General features: G+C 43.0%; 1 protein-coding gene across 1 annotated transcript in view; it reads left to right on the top strand.

Annotated features, from left to right (window-relative positions):
* The window catches only part of LOC124612261 (peptidoglycan-recognition protein SD-like), a 168,993-nt gene that overhangs the window by 110,982 nt on the left and 38,322 nt on the right, over positions 1–19,689 (top strand). The window contains exon 3 of the mRNA XM_047140355.1: positions 6,618–6,849. Coding sequence (XP_046996311.1) covers positions 6,618–6,849 — 232 coding nt within the window. The remainder of the gene's footprint in view (positions 1–6,617; positions 6,850–19,689) is intronic.

The following is a 19,689-nucleotide window of genomic DNA, read 5'->3' as shown; positions in this document are numbered from 1 at the left end:
ATGAACAAACACCAAGAGTGATGGTCTGGGACATCATGGGCTTCAACATGCAACCTCACCTCCTACTTTGTGAGGGTGATCTGAAGAGCAACCATTACATCATAGACATTTTAAAGCACTGGGATATTACCTCTCCTGCAGGCAGCACCTCATGTCACATTTCAGCATGACAATGTCCTGCCACAAGCAGCGAGGAATGTGTGAGTTTTCTGCGAAGAACAACGGGCACTACTGCTTCCCTAGCCTGGACATTCACCTCACATGTTGCCCATCAGAAATGTCTAGGGTGTGGTTGGTAGGCTACGTCTTCATTCTGGTTTTGATGTCTAGAGGCTCTGATTGCAATGTGTGATGGCTTCACACTGTAATAAATTCTCACAATCAAAGTGCATGTACAGATCTAAATTCTGTCTTTGAATTGCAGTTCTCATAAACAGTACTGTAGACTATTTTCAGTTTGTCTCACGACTTCAACTGCTTTTGGTTGATTAGAAAGAAGAAATATTTTTGGAACTGAGGTTGCATATCTGCAGTTTTATACATCTGCATTACTATTTTCCTCAAGAGTACCTTCGGTTGTGTGGGGACTTCAGCGCTACAGTCAATGCTCATTCCCTCATTGAGACTTGCCCCATTCCCTGACAGGAAGACCTTCTCACCAAGCTTGCCAGGGGAGAGTATTTTTCAAAGATCGAACTGTCTGAGGCATACCACCAGTTGCCCTTGGATGCCGCATCTCAGTACACCATGGTTATTAACACGCCTTTCGGATTGTATAAGTACAAGTGCCTTCCCTTTGGCGTCTCTTCGGCGCCAGCCATTTTCCAGCAATTCCTGGAGCAGCTTACACAGCCTATCCTCACCTGTGTGAATTATCTGGATGACATCTTGGTCACCGGGCATTCTCGCCAGGAACATTTGCAAAACCTCGGCGCCTTATTCCACGCTTTGCAATCTGCTGGTTTACGCTGTCGGCTGGACAAGTGTGGTTTTTTTCAACCGGAAGTGAAATACCTAGGCCACTGGCTTATCAAAGATGACATTCGCCCTTTGGATCATAATGTCATGGCCATTGAGGCCCTTCCTCATCCCAAAGACTTATCTGAACTGCAGGTGTTTTTGGGCAAGGTTACTTATTACTTAAAGTTCTTGCCCCAGGCTGCCTCCGTTGCTCAACCCCTCAATCACTTGCATCATAAAGGGATACCTTTTGTTTGGACTCCTGCCTGTGACCAGTCTTTTCTCGGTTTAAAGGAGATGCTGAAGTCCGCCCCTTGCCTTACTCCATTCTCTCCGGACCGCCCCATGGTTGTGGCTACTGATGTGTCAGCATACAGAATTGGGGCCGTCCTCGTGCACCGGGATGCCGATGGCTTTGGACAGCGCATCACTTATGCCTCTAAGACGTTGACCACAGCACAACGGAACTACTCCCAGATTGAAAAGGAGCCCCTGGCAATCGTGTTCGCCATCCAAAAATTTCACACCTATCTCTTTGGGGCAAAGTTCACCCTCTTGACGGACCATAAACCCTTGGTTACACTTTTCAGACCCCACTCTCACGTTCCAGAGTGGACGGCTCAACATCTCCAGCGCTGGACGTTGTTTTTACATAATTACGTGTACACCATCTGGTATAAGCCCACCGCCCACCATGCTAATGCGGACGCTTTGTCACGTCTCACAGCAGGCCTCGATCCTCCCTTTGACCAACAGGAGGTCAACATTGATTCCACCCGCCAGGATGCACTGAATGGACTGCCTCTCATGGCTGCTCACATTGTTGCAGCTACCCGCCGCAACACTGTCTTATGGCGGGTTCACCACTACATGGTCCAAGGGCGCCCCTCCTATGTTACTCATTGGATGCAGTCTGATTTCAGCCCCTGGCGCCACCTGTCCCACAGGCTCTCTGTAGTTGATGGTGTCCTTCTGTTTGCCATGGAGTCAGATGCCCATTGGGTTGTCATCCCTCCGGACTTGCGGCTTCAGGTGCTCAGTTTGTTACACCGCGAGCACTGGGGTATGTCCCGTATGAAAGTTTTGACTCGCCAGCACGTTTATTGGCCCGGCATTGATGGCGGTATTGAGCGCTTGGTCCATGGGTGCACTGTCTGTGCGCGTCACCAGGCAAGCCCCCCTCAGTCATTTGCACCCTGGCCTGTGCCTCGCTGGCCCTGGGACCGCATCCATATCAATTTTGCAGGCCCGGTTTTGGGGTTCATGTGGTTACTCATCGTTGATGACTACTCCAAATACCCATAAGTTGTCCGCATGGCATCCACCACCATGAAGGCTACACTCATGGCCCTGGCCCAGTTTCTCGCCATTGAGAGCCTGCCACACACATTGTTCTCCGATAATGGTCCCCAATTCACGGCGTCCTCCTTCCACGACTTCTGTCAGGCCAACGCTATCAAACTTATCCGTAGCCCCCCTTTCCAATCTCTGTCCAATGGCATGACGGAGAGGCTGGTCTGCACTTTTAAACACCAGTTGACTAAGGCGGTCAACACATTTCCAATGACATCGGCCCTCACCCTCTTTCTGAGCACCTATTGCACTACGCCAATTGACGGATGCAGTCCGGCAGAACCCCAGACCCTGCTCTGTTTGCTGATGCCATCCTCCTCCCGCCCCCACCCCCAGCCCTCACAGCAGTATGCCCCTGGCACGGCTGTGTGGGCCTGCAAGTACGGGCACAAGGTGAGTTGGACAACTGCCACGGTCATCGCAGCCCATGGGTGGCATGTGACGTCGGTGCAGACATCTAAAGGTTTGGAATGCCGCCATCATAATCAACTCTGCCCGTGTGCCCCCTTGTGACTTGCGCCACCGCCTCTTCCCCTACCTCCTTCAGGTGTGGACGTGGTCCTAGAGTCACCATCCCTGCCCCCGGTTGCCATCTCCCCACAGGCCTGCCACCAGCCATCTGCACCCCTGGGTGGATTGGCGGCTCCCTCCCCTGCCCTGGACTCTGGATCGGCTGTCATGGATACCTCAGGCGTCCCTTCCTCCCTGCCAATAGCAGTTGATGAGCCCGGCTCCTCTTCCCACTTCCGCCCACCTCGGCACCATCCAGGGCGTTTCCATCTCTATGCACAAGTTTCAGGGGGGAGGCATCTGGTACCGCGCGTCTCGGAATTTGAATCCCCACCAGACGTCATGGATGTCGAAGACCCCTAGAGGTCTCTGCACCATTGCACCGTAAACTGTGGCGGTGCACACCTCCTGGCCTGCATTTAGTGTGAGCGCGCCACAGTGGAACATGTGGTTCCAGTGGCCAATGGTGGCGCCCTCAATAGAGTATTTAAGTGCCAGCCTCTTACTCAGCCAGCGAGTCTAATCTTGTGTACGTCTCTGGAGACATCGCCTCGCGTTAGACAGCTTACTTATTTTCTTGTTCTGTATATGAGTGGATGTGATTGTTAGGTTTCCTTGTAACTCCATTGTTTCAATCCTGTTGTTGTTCATTCTGTCCTTCGTTGGTCGTGTTCGTCCTCTCCAGTTGTGTTGTTGTTCGCAGGCCGCTCCGCGGGTCCCACCGTGCTTTCCGTCACTTCAACCCCGTGACCGTTCCGGTCGCAGTTACAACACAGATGGCAATAAGGGAAGCTAAAAGGGGAAAGAGAGTATACATAGGTTCTATACAAAGGAGACAAACTTAAAGGCAATATTATAGAAATAGAAGAGGACATAAATGAAGATGAGATGGGAGTTATTATACTGCATGAAAAATTTGACAGAGCACTGAAAGATGTAAGTTGAAACATGGCCCCTGGAGTAAATGTCACTCCATCAGAACTACTGACAGAACTCTTCCATCTGGTGTGCAAGATGTGTGAGACAGGCAAAATACCCTCAGACTTCAAGAAGAATGTAATAATTCCAATTCCAAAGAAAAAATGTGCAGGCACGTATTAATATTACTAAATTATCAGTTTAATAATCATGAATGCAAAATACTAACACAAATTCTTTACAGAAGAATTGAAAAACTTGTTGAAGCCAATCTTGAGGAAGATCTGTTTGGATGTGAAGAAATATAGGAACATCCAAAGCAATCATTTCACTACAACTTCTCTTAGAAGGTAGGTTAAGGAAAGGCAAACCTACATTTACAGCACTTGTTGGCTTAGAGCAAACTCCTGACAATGTTGACTGGAATACTCTCTTTGAAAATCTAGATCTAGAAGGGGTAAATTACAGGTAGCAAAAGACTATTTACAACTTGTGGAGAAACTAGATGGCAGTTATGAGAGTTGAGGAGCATGAAAGGGAAGCACTGGTTGAGAATGGAGTGAGACACGGTTGTAGCCTATTCCCAAAGTTATCCAATCTGTACACTGAGCAAGCAATAAAGGAAATCAAAGAAAAATTTTGGGAAGGAATTAAATTTCAGGGACAAGAATTCAAACTTTGAGGTTTCCAGATGACATTGTAATTCTGTCAGAGACATCAAAGGACTTGGAAGAGCACTTGGATGGAATGAATAGTGTCTTGAAAGGATGACATAAAATGAACATAAAAAAAGCAAAACAAGGATTATTGAATGTAGTCAGATTAAATTAGGTGATGCTGAGGTAATTATAGTAGGAAATGTGACACTAAAAGTAACAGTTTTGCTATTTTGACAGTAAAATAACTGATGATGGCTGAAATAGAGAGGATATAAAATGAAGACTGGCAGGGGTAAGGTAAGTATTTCTGAAGAACAGAAATTTGTTAACATCAAATATAGGTATAAGTATTAGGAATGTAGTCATAAATAGAAGTGAAACAAGGACAATAAACAGTTTAGATAAGAAAACAGAAGCTATTGAATTTTGGTGTTACAGAAGAATGCTGAAAATTAGATGGGGCAATCATGTAACTAATAGGGATGTACTGAATAAAACTGACTAAAAGAAGGGATCAGTTGGTATGACACATTCTAAGACATCAAGAGATTAATATTGGGAGGTAGTTCTGGGAGTAAAAATTGTAAAGGGAGACCAAGAGATGAATACAGTAAGCAGATTCAGAAGGATGTAGGGTGAACTAATTATTCAGAGATGAGGTTGAAGTAATTATTCAGAGATGAAGAGCCTTGCACAAGATAGATCAGCTGGGAGAGACTAGCTCGGAGAGCTGCATCAAACCAGTCTTTGGACTGAAGATCATCACAACAACAACAACAACAACAACAACAAAGACAATGAGCCCATTTATTACTTTTAATTGTTATTCTTATGGCATTTTTGTGAAGTTTGAAAACTGTCTCCATTTTTTGCACCTTTGATCATCAGAAAAGAATCCCATATTTAAGAACAGAGTATGTCTAGAAACAGTATGTCACCACAAGACATTAACTGTTACAAACTGCTGCTAAGACCTCAAGAGCAGAACATGTTGATGAAATTTTTATTTTTTTTATTTTTGCCAGTATCTTTGTGTGTTCATTCATTCCAAGTTAACTGACAGTCAATGTTCATCCCTAAAAACTTTGTGTTTGTTACAATCTGTAGGTTTCTCATCTATGCTCAATGTGTCAGAGTTGCTTTCCCTCTTTGTGCTGAAGTGCATCATGTTTGTTTTATTTGTGGCCAATGTAAATTTATTACATACTGCTCACTTGTAAACATTCTTGAGAGTTTCATTTGCCTTCTCTATTAGGAGTTCTGGTCTTTTGTCAGTGACTAAGGTGTTGCTATCATTAGCAAAGAGAATGTTTTCTCCATGTCTTATAATGTGTGGATAGTCATTGATACATATTTGGAACAGAACTGGGTCCTGTACACTAACCTGAGGTTGACCTATTTTTGTGTGTTTCTGTCTGAATTTATAAGCAGCAGATATGTAAACTATTTCTGCCTTTTGCACCATGTTTTACATCTATGGCTGGACCCACTCATTTCCTATCCTTCTTACAGCTAATGCTTCTAGTTTATTTCATAATATTTCATGGTCAACAGTGTCAAAGTCTCGGAGAAGTCTAACACTATGCCTGTAAGACAGTCGTCATTCTCTAGAGATTCAAGTACCATTTTTGTGAACTCTTTTATAGCCTATATTATGCTTCTCTCACTTTGGAAATAAAATTGTGCTTCTTTAAAAAGTTTTGCTTATTTATGTAACTCATTAGTTTTTCTTCAATGACTAATTCCATTATTTTTGAGAATGTTGGTAATAGTGAAACATGCCTGCAACTTTCTACATTCTGTGCATTACCTTTCTTTATCCAGGGCACAACTTGTGCATGCTTTAGTTATTCAGGAAGTTTGGATGCTCTGATGATCTGAAGAGAAGCATAGCTTATTTACAAGCATATCAATTCAGGCAGCTATACTATATCAATTTTCTGAAAGTATTTTACTCGCTAACCTTCTACCTGTAATGGCTTCTCTTTGAGGAAAATATTATCTGAGAATATTTTTTAATATTATTGGGATCCAACGTCAAAGATTCTTTATTCATTATGGGACTTGGAATGACATAGGAAAAGAAGGGAAACAAGCTAGCCTTTGAATGAAAATATGATACCGTAGATATAAGTATAAAAAATGGTTTGCTGTTATATGTGATCAAATGTGATTAGTGATGGCACATACTTAATTTTGCTGAACTTGCATTTTCAGCTGGTAATACGCAGTCCTGTGATGAAAGATGTATGTTACATTTAACCACACGTCAGGACTGGGGTGCTGAGCCACCCAGAAAAAACATTTCTCAAGGGGCACGACCAGCAGTATACGTCATCATCTCACACACTGTAACTTCCCCATGTAATTCATCTGTAGCATGCAAGTCTGAACTCAAGGCCATGCAGTTAAATAACTTCAAAAGAAATTTTACTGACATCAAGTACAGGTTGGTAATAACCCTATCTTCTTTGAAGTATGTATGTCAACTTGCACAGTACCTACACATGTCTTGTTCTGCTGCATTTTTGTTTAATTTAATCAGAATGGTTGTTGTGATTGCTGCATTACACAGTCATGAAAATGTATTTATGAATTATAAAATTATTGGCTACTATCTGCCATTATAATTAAGTTTTTCAGGCCAGCCACAAGCTGCACTCAGTATATTATATTGAGTGGCTTCAGTCATTGATTTAACATGAGTATCATCAGAAACTCTGGAATATACACTGAAGAATATACAAAGTGTGACAATAGGGAATCTTACATCTACATTAAAGAACTTATCGTATTTACAATGTGATAATTTACGTTAAAAGTAGGTGCAGTAGTTGGCTTATTATGTTGTCAGTGTCAGAGATTAAGTTGGTTGCATAACAGAATTTGTAACTTCTGTGTAATGTGCAGCCAAAAATAATGTAGTATTTTCATTGAGCAAGATAATATCCTATATCGTTATATATACGGGGCGTGGCACTGTAACTTCCTTATTTGAAATGTGCTGCACATAGCGGCTGTTACTCATTGTTGCATGGGTTCCAGTGCAATCAAAAGTGTGATACACAACTTTTTTTAAGTTAGCTTGCAGCGGTTAAGAGAGGAGTGCACGTTGGCCGCTGCAGCCTAATTTTTGAATGGACGTTTGGTCATCAGAACGCAGCGTGCATTCAGCAAACAGTTCAACATCGCACCTACAGGTCATGTTCCTGATGGGAAATCAATTGTTATGTGGGTAGACACATTTATGGATACTGGAAATGTGCAGAGAAAGAAATTAGGACTTTCAAAAACCACCAGAATGCCTGAAAACATCGACAGGTTAAGGATGCCGATTTTGAAATCCCCCAAGTGATCTGCACGCAAACATTTTTCTGAATGCAGAGTGAGATGAATTCTTCATGAAGAGTTGAAATTTCATCCATATAAACTGTCAGTGGTGCACACATTTCATCCACTTGATCTCGTTCCAGTAAAAAATGCATGTGAAGCCTTAATCGATGAGCTGCCTCATGATACCTTAGTGTTCTTCAGCGACGAGGCACATTTTCATTTGTCTGGCCACATGAATAAACAAAAAATGTGGTACTGGAGTTGCATGAACCCCCAAGAACTTCATGAGCAGCCCTGCACACAGAACATGTGACATTTTGGTGAGCACTAACTAAATGAATATTTCCGTATCAGTCACTGAGCATCAGGCATATCTCTCTCTGTATATTGCCTTTGTACACCAAAACTTTTATTGAGAATTTTACCATCCTGAAGTTCACTTTCCCACAGGTACATTGAATCTGGTGCAATACTGGACTCATGTCAGATACCTTCACCAGTATATTTTCTTCACATTGACTTCTACAAAATCTGTTTCGTTTTGCCACTACATGGAACAGACACTACCGAATAGAGCTTCACTCACAATGGCTGTGGATATGTTCTTAGCTATCATATAGCATCTTTATTATCTGATGAAGAAGAGTGATTCACTCTGACAATGCATCTGAAGTCCCGCATGTTGTCTTTCAGATAGTGACGATCATAGATTCATTTCTAACTTGTTAGGGTACTTATTTTATCTCATTTTTTGCTCATATACTTATTTGAGAGCTTCAAAAAATACAGAACCATATTCATTGATCTCCTGTAAATTGTGCTGTCTCCCTTCCCTGTTACTAGGTTGTTATGAAAGACTAAACTATGGTAGTTTTGTCTTCTTCATAAAATGAATGTGTACACCCTATGACTATTAAGTCAAAGGACATAGTTTCAATCAGTCAGAATGTTAGTGCTGAAAACTGAATGTTTTGAATTTTATTGCAAATTGATTATCCAGCATGAGCATGATCTCAAACTTAAGAAAACTGCTTAGTCACATAAGTCAATCAGTTAATCAATGGGAGATCTAGTCTTTGCAGAAGTTGTTAGAAGCAGCTTCCATTTTAGTCCAGGAGGTTTTACTGCCTTTGGTTAGTGTGCTTTTCTCACTGACCAACTTATAAATCTGTACTAAGGATGCATGGGCAGTTGAGCCATTGCTCCATCTGGCCAAAAAATTATCTTTCTGAAAATATAATCTAATGAGAATAACCAGTTTCTAAAAATACAATATGGTTGGATGAATAAAAAACCTTCTCACGAAGAAGTGACAGGAGAACACACATATAAAGATACAGAAATCTGCAAGGACTTGGAGCCAGTGGCTCCTTCTTCTTGCAGAAGGGTTGAAGGGGAAGGTATAGGGGTGAAGAAAAAGGACTGGTGAGGGTTAAGAAACGAGAAGAGTTCAGAAAAGTTGCTCAGAGCCCAGAATCAGAGGAGACTCACCAGGTGGCATGAGACAGAAACACTGATTGCTGGGGTTTGCATCGGACGAGATTAGAAAACCTGAAGGCTTAAAGTTAGAAGAAAGGGCAGTACAAAATACAGAAATAACTGACAAAACATTTTGCACTATAATAAGAGTGGAAAGGTGGTAAAGGTGGGGGCATGGAAAAATAGGCAGGTCAGAAAATAAAAGATATAGAAAACTAAAAGGGAGTAAAGAAAAGAATACTGAGACCACATAAATTAATGTAAATTAAAGCCAACTGGATGCAAGAACCAAAGACATGTTATAACACCAGTTCCCAAATGCTCAGTTCTGAGAAACTTGTTTCTGGGGGAAGAATCCAGATGGCATGTGTGGTGAAACAGGCTCTGATGTCATGACTGCCACGTTGTAGAGCACAATTTACAACAGGATATTGTGTGTTGCCAGTATACACCCTCTGGCTATGCCCATAAATCCTAACTGATAGCTTGGTGGTAGTCATGCTAATGTAAAAAGCCAAATAGTGTTTACATAACAGCTGGTACACAACATATGTAATTTTAAACCTGCCCCCCCCCCCCCTTTATGGTATATGTTTTGCTAATTACAGGCCTGGTATAGTTGTTGGTAGGAGGGTACATAGGGCAAATCTTACAGGGGGAACTGTCACAGGGATAGGAGCCATGGGTGCAGAAGGAACACAGGATCTGACAAGGTATAATGGAGACTGGGAGGGCAGCAAAAAGTTACTCTAGGTGTGGTGGACAAAATGTTGGACAGGATGGACCTCATTTCGGGGCGTGATTTTAGGAAGTCATACCATTGTCAAAGTAGCTGATTAATGCACTTATGGGAACAGGATATGATTATCGGTTGAATGCAATAACTATCCCCATTAAATTCCACATAGAGATATACTTCACAGTAAGTCATATATGTGATACAGAACAGAACTAAAAACTAACATGGAGGCTTGGCAGAACAATCAAGAGTCCAAAGATGGTGTTAATCATGGTCGATATGACCTATGTTACCTACCTTGGTCAGTGGTAATGCTGATCGGGCAATCAAACCTGGCAACCCATGAGGAGACGAAACCCTTGGCCACGGTTTAAGCAGTGATGATGGGTAAAGGAACAGCTTCCACCCAGTGAGACATGCGGCCGATTGTGGAGAGAATATACGTATGGCCCTCTGATGGTAGTAGTGGACCAATAAGGTTGATATGTACATCAAAATTGTCCTTGCGGACTATCGAACTTGCCTAGTGGAGGGGTGGTGTGGCAGCCGATTTTGTTGCATTGACGGGGGATGCACCTGTGTACCCAAGTCTGACAGTCCCGTTTAATATTTTTCCAAACAAAACGCTCAGATACAAGCTGTGTAGTGGTGTGGATGCCAGGGTGAGTGAGGTTATGCAAGGTGTCGAAGGCTTGCCAGCGCAGTGTGGGCAGGAGCATTGGCCACAGGATGCTGGTAGAAGAATCGCACCACACCTCGTCCAAAACGCTGGGGAACTTGGCTTTGGTAAACACAAGAGATGTTTGAGAATCCATGAGGAGAGCTTGAGATTCCTCATTGGAGGCCTGGAGAGCTGCCAGGTTGAATAAGTCGATGACGCGTTTGACAGTATTGATCCACAAGAAAAAATCAGCGGGGATGTTTTCTGTGCCCTTGATGCAGTGAACATCTGTTGTGAATTGAGAGACTAAATCAATGTGGCAGAAATGCTGAGGGGGTGGGTCCTCGGGAGGGTTTCAGAAAGCATCTGCTAGTGGTTTGTGATCGGTGAGGATGAAGAAAGAGTGGCCCTCAACATCACGAGGAAAGTGTTTAATGGCTTCATAGACTGCCAGAAGTTCCCTATCAAAAGCAGAATATTTCTTCTGAGGTGCAGACAGTTTTTTAGAGAAGAAATGAAGGGGATAAACTGTGTTGCTCTTGCGTTTCTTTAATACTGCCCCCTCCGTGATGTTGCTGGCATCCATAGTGATGAACAACTTGGCTGACAGGTCATGATGGGTGAGTGTCACGGTATGAGCTAAAGAAGGTTTTAGAGTCTTGAAGGCCTCCAGCACAGGTTCAGTCCAGCGAACTGGTTTAAGGCCTGAAGTCTGTTTGCCTGACAGCAAATCTGTCTGTGGGGCCTGCACAGCAGCGGCAGAAGCCAGATGCCAGTGGTAGTAATTTATTGTACCAAAGAAACGTCAGAGTTCTTTCAAAGTAGCTGGAGGCGGCAATGACGTGATGGCCTGCACGTGGGATACGGGAGGCATTATTCCATCTGTGGAGACAGTGTAACCCAAAAATGTGACAGAGGACTGGTGCAATTGGAATTCATCCTTGTTGACCTCAAAGCCGTTGGAGTTCAAGGTCTGGAGGACCTTGTATAAATGATTTTCGTCTTCCTCAACTGAGTTGCTGCAAATGAGTATGTCATCCAGATATGCAAAGCAAAACTCGAACTGTCATAAGATTGAGTCGATGAAATGTTGCCATGTTTGTGCCGCGTTTTTCAGGCCGAATGGCATGAAGTTGTATTGGAACAAACTGAGCGGCATGATAATAGCTGTCTATGGAATGTCTTCTGGTGCTACAGGAATCTGGTGATAGGCACATTTACAGTCAATCACTCTGAAGACTGTGGTGCCCAATAACCAATGAGTGAAATTGTTTATGTTCAGTAATTGTCCATGATGGTACGAGCATTTAAGCGTCTGTAATCACCACACATTCTAAAAGAACCATCATGTTTGGGGACGAGGTGAATTGGTGAAGATCAGTTGCTGTCACACGGTTGTAGAATACCTGCCTGCCTCCAAATGTTCGTCAATTTGCTACCGAGCTGTGGGCAACTTAATGGGGTTGAGGCATCTAACCCTGTGCCTGGTGGTAATTATCTTGTGTCATCCCGTCAGTGACGGAAGAAACTGAGAACTGCACATGAGACTGAGTAATGTCCTGACGTGAAGTTTTTGGACGAGTGGGGCACGATGAGGCATAGCCATTAGCGTGGGTGGAAAATGGCAGCACGAAAGTCACATACCTATTATGTGAGCGCGGTGTATGCTTGTTTGAAGAAGTCGGCTGCGCGCGCAGGACAGAGAGGGTCGGGACGTGCAGTAACTGTCTGTTGTCATCCTTGCCTTGGGTAACCGGCATGGGTGAGAGAGCCTTTGGCGTCGCACAGGGAACAGCGAAGGCCTCCGAGTCACATGGTTGGCATGCAAGAGAGGGGAAATGTTTATCAACACATGGGGCAGTTGCCTGCATGGTGGGCATGCTCGTATCATGCGCACAACTGTCATTAGGAGCACTGTTTGAAACACATGGCACTGAAGGTGGCGAGCACACCGGGGGTGCGGTGTCTACTGGATGCGAATCGTCACTCACAATTAATGTTTTTGGACTAACCTGCTGAGTGTCCGAGCTGGTGTCTGCTGGAGAAACAAGGTTAAGTGGCAGCAATGTGGACTGCAGTTTCAGCAGCAAGGTATGAGCCGTGATAAGCTCATTGTAAGTGTGTGCTATTCGTTGTTTCAGCTCGTCATTTTCCTGGCGGAGTTGTGCCACCAAGTCGTATTCTGACAGTAGGTTAGTGATGCAGGTCACAATGTCGCCCATGAGGGTGAGAGAAACAGAATGTGGAACATAAGTGCAGGAGCATAGTATCAGAGTGTTAGTGGGATGATGTAGCACCAAGCCCTGAACTTCAGAGAAAGTTTGTAATGGGACAAAAAATCCATACCAAGAATTGGTTCATCAATGTCAGCAATGTAGAAAGTCCACTAAAAACACAGAGAAGGAGATAGGTGCACCGTAAGTTTGACAGAGCCTGAGGTTTGTAAGGTTGATACATTGACACCTTGCAGAAGTGACCTTGTCGGTGAAAAGACAGGGGGAGCCATTGATGTAGGTATGCTAGACACATCAGCACCAGTGTCAACTAGGAAAATGAGCTATGACAAAATGTCAGTCACGTATAAACGACTGCTCAGCCGTGCAGATGAGTCAACAGAGTGCAATGTATGGGGACACCTGTCCCTGCAGGACTCGGCGTCTTTTAGGCCCTGCAGTCGGTTTGGATGCTGGCAAGGTAACCATCACTTCTTAGCATTATCACTGTGAACCTTGTGGTACCACCAGTACCGATGAGCCGGATATGGTGGTGGTGGTGACTGCGCCAGCAGAAATCGCGGAAGACGTAGAAACTTAGGGGGCACCAGTATGGGAACGGGATACGATTATCAGTTGAATGCAATAACTATTTCCATTAAATTCCTCATAGAGATATGTTTCAAAGTAATTCATGTGTGTGTACACAGCTTGCGATACAGAACAGAACTAAAAACTAACATGGAGGTTCGGCAGAGCAATCAGAGTCCAAAGATTGTGTTAATCATGGTGGATATGACCTATCGATGGCACACACTCAAGACCAGAATAATACTGAGACATTTGAGTTACAAGAGGTGTATGCCCAAGTTGTTTTTTTTGGAGGAATCAACAGTACCTGGATTTGATGTGATGGCCCAGGAACTCTCCTTTTAAACTAGTTTTGTGGGGTAATTATGAGGGAGGATCAAAAAGTAACACACAGCACAGTAATATTTCTTCCCTGATATTGCAGCTGTAATGTTGAAATTTCATAACAATACAATTTGAAGTTTGCACTACAGAGGGTATTTTGTTTTCATGTGCAATTCTAATGAGAGATATTATTCATGACATATTGAAATTTCATAATGTTAGTGTTCGGGAGTGCCTAAGAATCTGACAGACAACCACAAGGGCCAGCGAATGATGACAAGTTGGATCACTTAATGCATTATGCTGCAGAAGGGCATGGATTTCTGAAAGGAATCACCACTGGTGATGAGTCATGGGCATACCACTGCATGCCCAAAACCAAGTAGTCCTCTATGGAGTGGAAAGAAGCTGGTTTCCCAGTATGAAAAAAATTCAATGTTACTCAATCTACTAGGGAAGTACTTGTAACACTGTTCTGGGATATGCATGGTGTGTTATTGGTGGACTGTCCTGAACACAGGACCATTGTAAATGCTGTAATCTACATTAAAAGTTTTGTTTAGTTGCTTTGTGCCCTTCATGACATGCACCACAATATTAATGCTGACAGTGTCAGAGTTCCTTATGACAATGCTTACCCCCATGTTGCTGCTCCTGTTCATGAGAAAATCACCAAATTTGAGGGGGGGGGGGGGGGGGGTCCCAGCATCCACCATCCACCATACAGTCTGGACCTTGCACCATCGGACTTTCATCTGTTTGGTCTCATCAAAAAATTCCTGGCTGGCCAATGCTTTATGACAGATCAGGAAGTGAAATCAGCAGTCTGCAGATGGCTATACTCCAACCAAATGGTCTTCTACGAATAAGGCATTTTGAAATTGGTACCATTATGGGATAACATTGGCGACTATGTAGGAAAGAAGGTAAAAGATGTAAATTCACTTGTGATCTTTTTTTGTTTTGTTACCTATTTAACTTTTTGGTAATAAAATAATTGTGCATTGTTTCCAATCTTCCTTCTCGCATCCACTGAAGGCTGAGGTGAGAATGGTGGTTTACTGCTGTAAAGAGTCTTTACCTCAACAAATAAGTTTGCCTCCAATGCCAAGGCTGTAGGGGAGGGAACGTTTGACATGGAAGGGATGGCAACTGTCAAAATGTAAGTATTGTTATTTGTTAGTGCAATTGTTATATGAACAAAAGTGTGAAGCTGATGATTGGTGAGGATGGGGTTAACTTTGAGGAGAGTGGTATGGAATTCAGAATAGGACCATGTGAAATTTAAATTTATGAAATCTATAAAATCCTGCCAAGAATTCCTAATATCCAGAATTGCTTCGCAACCTTTCCTCAGGTCCCTACAGGGAGACCCTAACTTATCCTCTGCAGAACTCCAGGCTCTTCATTACCTAAAAACTGATGGCTCCATAATTATACTCCCATCGGACAATGGATCTACCAGCGTGGTACTTGACTGACAAGAGTATGTAAGTGAGGGTCTACAGCAGCTGTCTGACATGTCTACGTACAGCATCTGCCATCCAGACCCCATCCCTGTAATAAAAACTGACCTACAGTCCCTCCTTAAAACCTCAAGCTTCCCATAAGGACTTACCCCACCCAAATCACACATCCCTACCTTTTACCTTCTTCCTAAAATCCCCAAACCCAGTCAACCTTGCCATCCCATAACTGTTGGCTTCAAAGCACCCACCAAATGTGTATCTGCCTAGTCAATCAACACCTGCAACCTACAGTAGAAAGACATTAAAGAGAACAACCATTTCCTAGATGGCCTGAGATATGAGCCCATCCCACTCCCATCACAAATCTTGCTTGTCCAACACTAAAGTTGACATAGTCACAAGAACACAATAAATAACACACCATAAGTAGCTCTGTATGATCAACATCCACTAAAGACTGATGATCTAGTGTTTGGGCCTTCTGTAAGGGTGATGTTGGCTTGTCATCATTGTTGCCACCTCTCTCTATACCAAGATCCCCCACATACACTATGTGATCAAAAGTATCTGGACGCCCCCAAAAACAAATGTTTTTCATATTAGGTGCATTTTGCTGCCACCTACTGCCAGGTACTTCATATCAGCAACCTCAGTAGTAATTAGAAATTGTGAGAGAGCAGAATGGGGCACCCCGCGAAACTCATGGACTTCAAACAGGGTCAGGTGATTGGGTGTCACTTGTGTCATACGTCTGTACATGAGATTTCCACACTTCTAAACATCACTAGGGCCACTGTTCCCAGTATGATAGTCAAGTGGAAACAGGAAGGGACACATACAGCACAAAAGTGTACAGGCTGACCTTGTCTGCCGACTGACAGAGACCACCGTCAGTTAAAGAGGGTCATAATATGCAACAAGCAGACATCTATCCAGACCATTATACAGGAATTCCATACTGTATCAGGATCCACTGCAAGTACTACAACAGTTAGGCAGGAGGTGAGAAAACTTGGATTTCATGGTCAAGCGGCTGCTCATAAGCCACACATCATGCCGGTAAACACCAAACGATGCCTTGCTTGGTGTGAGGAGTATAAATATTGGATGATTGAACAGTAGAAAAAAACATAGTGTGGAGTGACAAACCATGGTACACAATGTAGTTATCCAATGGCAGGGTGTGGGTATGGCAAATGACCGGTGAAAGTCATCTGTTAGTATGAGTAGTGCCAGCAGAAAAATTCTGAGGCGGTAGTGTTATGGTGTGGTCATGTTTTTAATGGTGGGGGCTTCCACCCCTAGTTGTTCTGCATGGCACTATCACAACACAGGCCTACATTGTGCCGACTTTGACCCAGGCCTCACCGACTGAAATAGTTATCCCTCCTCAGACCAGCACTCCGTGAAGAATGGGCTGCCATTCCCCAAGACACCTTCCAGCACCTGATTGAATGTATGCCTGCAAGAGAGGAAGCTGTCATCAAGGCTAAGGGTGGGACAACACCATATTGAATTCCAGCATTACCGATGGAGGGTGTCTGGATACTTTTGATCACATTGTGTACATGGTCTGTCTGCTGGTGTACATTCCCACAATCACTGTCGACGTGATTCCAAATCTGTGATGACCTTTGAGCTTTATGCTTGCCAACAACTACTTGATCTTTGAGGGACAGGCATACAAACATATCAGGGACACAGTCATGGGAAGAAGTCTGGGTCCTTCCTACACCAACCTTTTTATGGGTCACTCGGAGGGGGATTTCCTGGGATCCATAAGCCTTCAGCTCCAGTTAGGTTTAGATCACTGATCACATCTTTGCCATACACACTCATGATGAGGTTGATCTGTTAAAATTCTCTGAATCACTAAATATATTCTCCCCACTAAATTTCATACGGTCCTATTCTGAATCAGATGCCACTTTCCTTGATGTTGACCTGATCCTCACCAAAGCTCAGCTTCACACTTCGGTTCACATTAAACCTCTTAATAAACAAGAGTACTTGCATTTTACCTGTTGACATGTCAGACATTTCCTCCCATACAGCCTTGGCATTCAAGGCAAATGAAGACTCTTTACAGAAATAAACCACCATTTTCACAATTGTCTTCACTGGATGCAATTACCCCATCAGCCTAATTAAAGAGCAGATTTCCCAGGCCATCACAACTAATCTTGCTACTGCTGATCCCCAAAAAACAACTTGCGAGTACACCTCTTGTAACTCACAAGTGTCAGGCTTATCCTGGTCTTGAGTGTATTAATCAACTACTTTGACAAGTCTATAACTTCCTAAAATCATATCCTGAAATGAGATCCATTCTGTCCAACATTTTTCCCACCACACCTGGAGTAGCTTTTTGCCACCCTCCCATTCTCCACTATATCTTCATCAGATCCTATGCTCCTTCTGTATCCATTGCTCTACACCGAGGCTCCTACCCCTGTGACAGTTCCCCCTGTAAGACTTTCCCTGTGCACTCTCCTACTACCAACTATACCAGGCCTGTAATTAGCAAAACATATACCATAAAAGAGAGACCCACCTCTAAAATGACACATGTTGTGTACTAGCTGTTATGTAAACAGTATTTGGCTTTTTACACTAGCATGACTACCAACAAGTTACTAGTTAGGATTTATGGGCATAGCCAGAGGGTGTATAATAGAAACACACAATATTCTGTTGCAAATTATGCTCTGCAACGTTACATGGCAGTCATGACATCAGAGCTTGTTTCACCACACATACCATCAGGATTCTTCCTCCAGAAACAAGTTTCTTAGAACTCAGCAGGTGAGAACTGGCATTACAACATGTCTTTGGTTCCTGCCACCCAGCTGGCCTTAATTTACATTAATTTCTGTGGTCTCTGTATTCCTGTCTACACTCCATTTTAGTTTTCTATGCCTTTTATTTTCTGACCTATCTATTTTTCCACACCACCACCTCTACCAGGTACAATGCATTTAGCTCTCTACTGTTATTATTTTGTGCAAAATGTTTTGTCAGTAATTTCTGTATTTTGTTATGCCATATCTTCTGACTTTAAGCCCTTGGGTTTTCAAATCTCATCCAGTGCAATCCCCAGAAATCAGTCTTTCCATCTCATACCATACAAGAAGTCTCCCCTGACCCTAGGCTCTGTGTGACTTTTCTGAACTCTACCCATTTCCTAACTCTCAGGTCCTTTTCTTTCTTCCCTCTCACTTTTCCTTGACCTCTTCCTTCCCCTTCAAACCTTCTGCCAGAAGAAAGAGTCACTGGCACCAAAAGCTTGCAAATTTCTACTCCTTTATACGAGTGTTTTCCTCCCGCCACTTGGTGAGGAGACTCAGCTGTAACAAGGAAGAATGCTTAGAGTTTACTGATCCACTAACAGTGAGGTCATTGTCCACCTCTGTAGCTCAGCAGTAGCGTTATGGCCTACCACGCAACGGGGCCCAGGTTTGATTCCCAGCAGGGGACTGGGTGTTGTGTGTCCTTCATCATCATTGACACGCAAATCATTGAAGTGGCATCAACTAAAAAGACTTGCAATACGGCGGCCAAACCCCAAAGGGGATATCCTGGCCAATAAATGCCATATGATCATTTCATTTTATTTTCAGTAAGGTCATTATAGATGGAACACAGTCACAAACCTTGACTGATTTGAGGAAGCCAGAAGAAACCTAAATCTAGTGACTGGAAAGACATTTTAAATGTTGTTCTCCTGAATGTGAGGTCCAATGTCTTGGTCACTGTGTCACCTCACTCTGTCTCAGCATTAACAGTTTGATGAAATATTTGGGATACTTGCAATAGCTGTTCAGTATACTGATTATGTGATGCATAATAGTATATGATCTGTGAATTCACATACTTGAACAAGCTAAATCAGCTCAAAAACACTTTTTGAACCAGTTTTATTTTAGCTACTCTGTAGTAGTATGTCATCCTCTGTTCAATGCGGATTCTTTCTTTAAATTCAGGAATTAATTTTCACTCTTCAATGGAATGTGCAATGATATGGAGCTTCCTGCCAGATTAAAACTGTGTGCTGGACCAGTACTTAAAACTGGTCCCAGGTTTGAATCGCATCTGGTACACAGTTTTAATTTGCCAGGAAGTTTCGTTTCTTTAATTATCTGCTACTTTACAAGCTTTAATAAATGAACATTAGCAACTTGCTATTGGAGGATTGGAGTTATATGAATAACACAGTTTTAGATTTCCTTTGAATAAGTGTATTAAATAATTACTGTCATTTTTTAATCTACCTAATCTGAATGGCTAGCACCATACACAGCTTTTAAACTCCACTAGTGTCCTTTGGGTCTGTTTAACAATAAGCTCACCAGCTTTTCAGTTTCCTCAAGTGTTAAACATTCTGAGTGTCATTGGGTTTACACATATTCCCTCCAAAAAAAAACACAAAAAACATATTCATAGATGCTATCCACTATTTAAAAATCAGAAAATAATTACA

Source organism: Schistocerca americana, chromosome 1, assembly GCF_021461395.2.
Source record: "Schistocerca americana isolate TAMUIC-IGC-003095 chromosome 1, iqSchAmer2.1, whole genome shotgun sequence".
Taxonomy (NCBI): Eukaryota; Metazoa; Arthropoda; class Insecta; order Orthoptera; family Acrididae; genus Schistocerca; species Schistocerca americana.
Note: the sequence above shows the minus strand (reverse complement) of the source record. Positions and strands in the feature narration are given on the sequence as shown.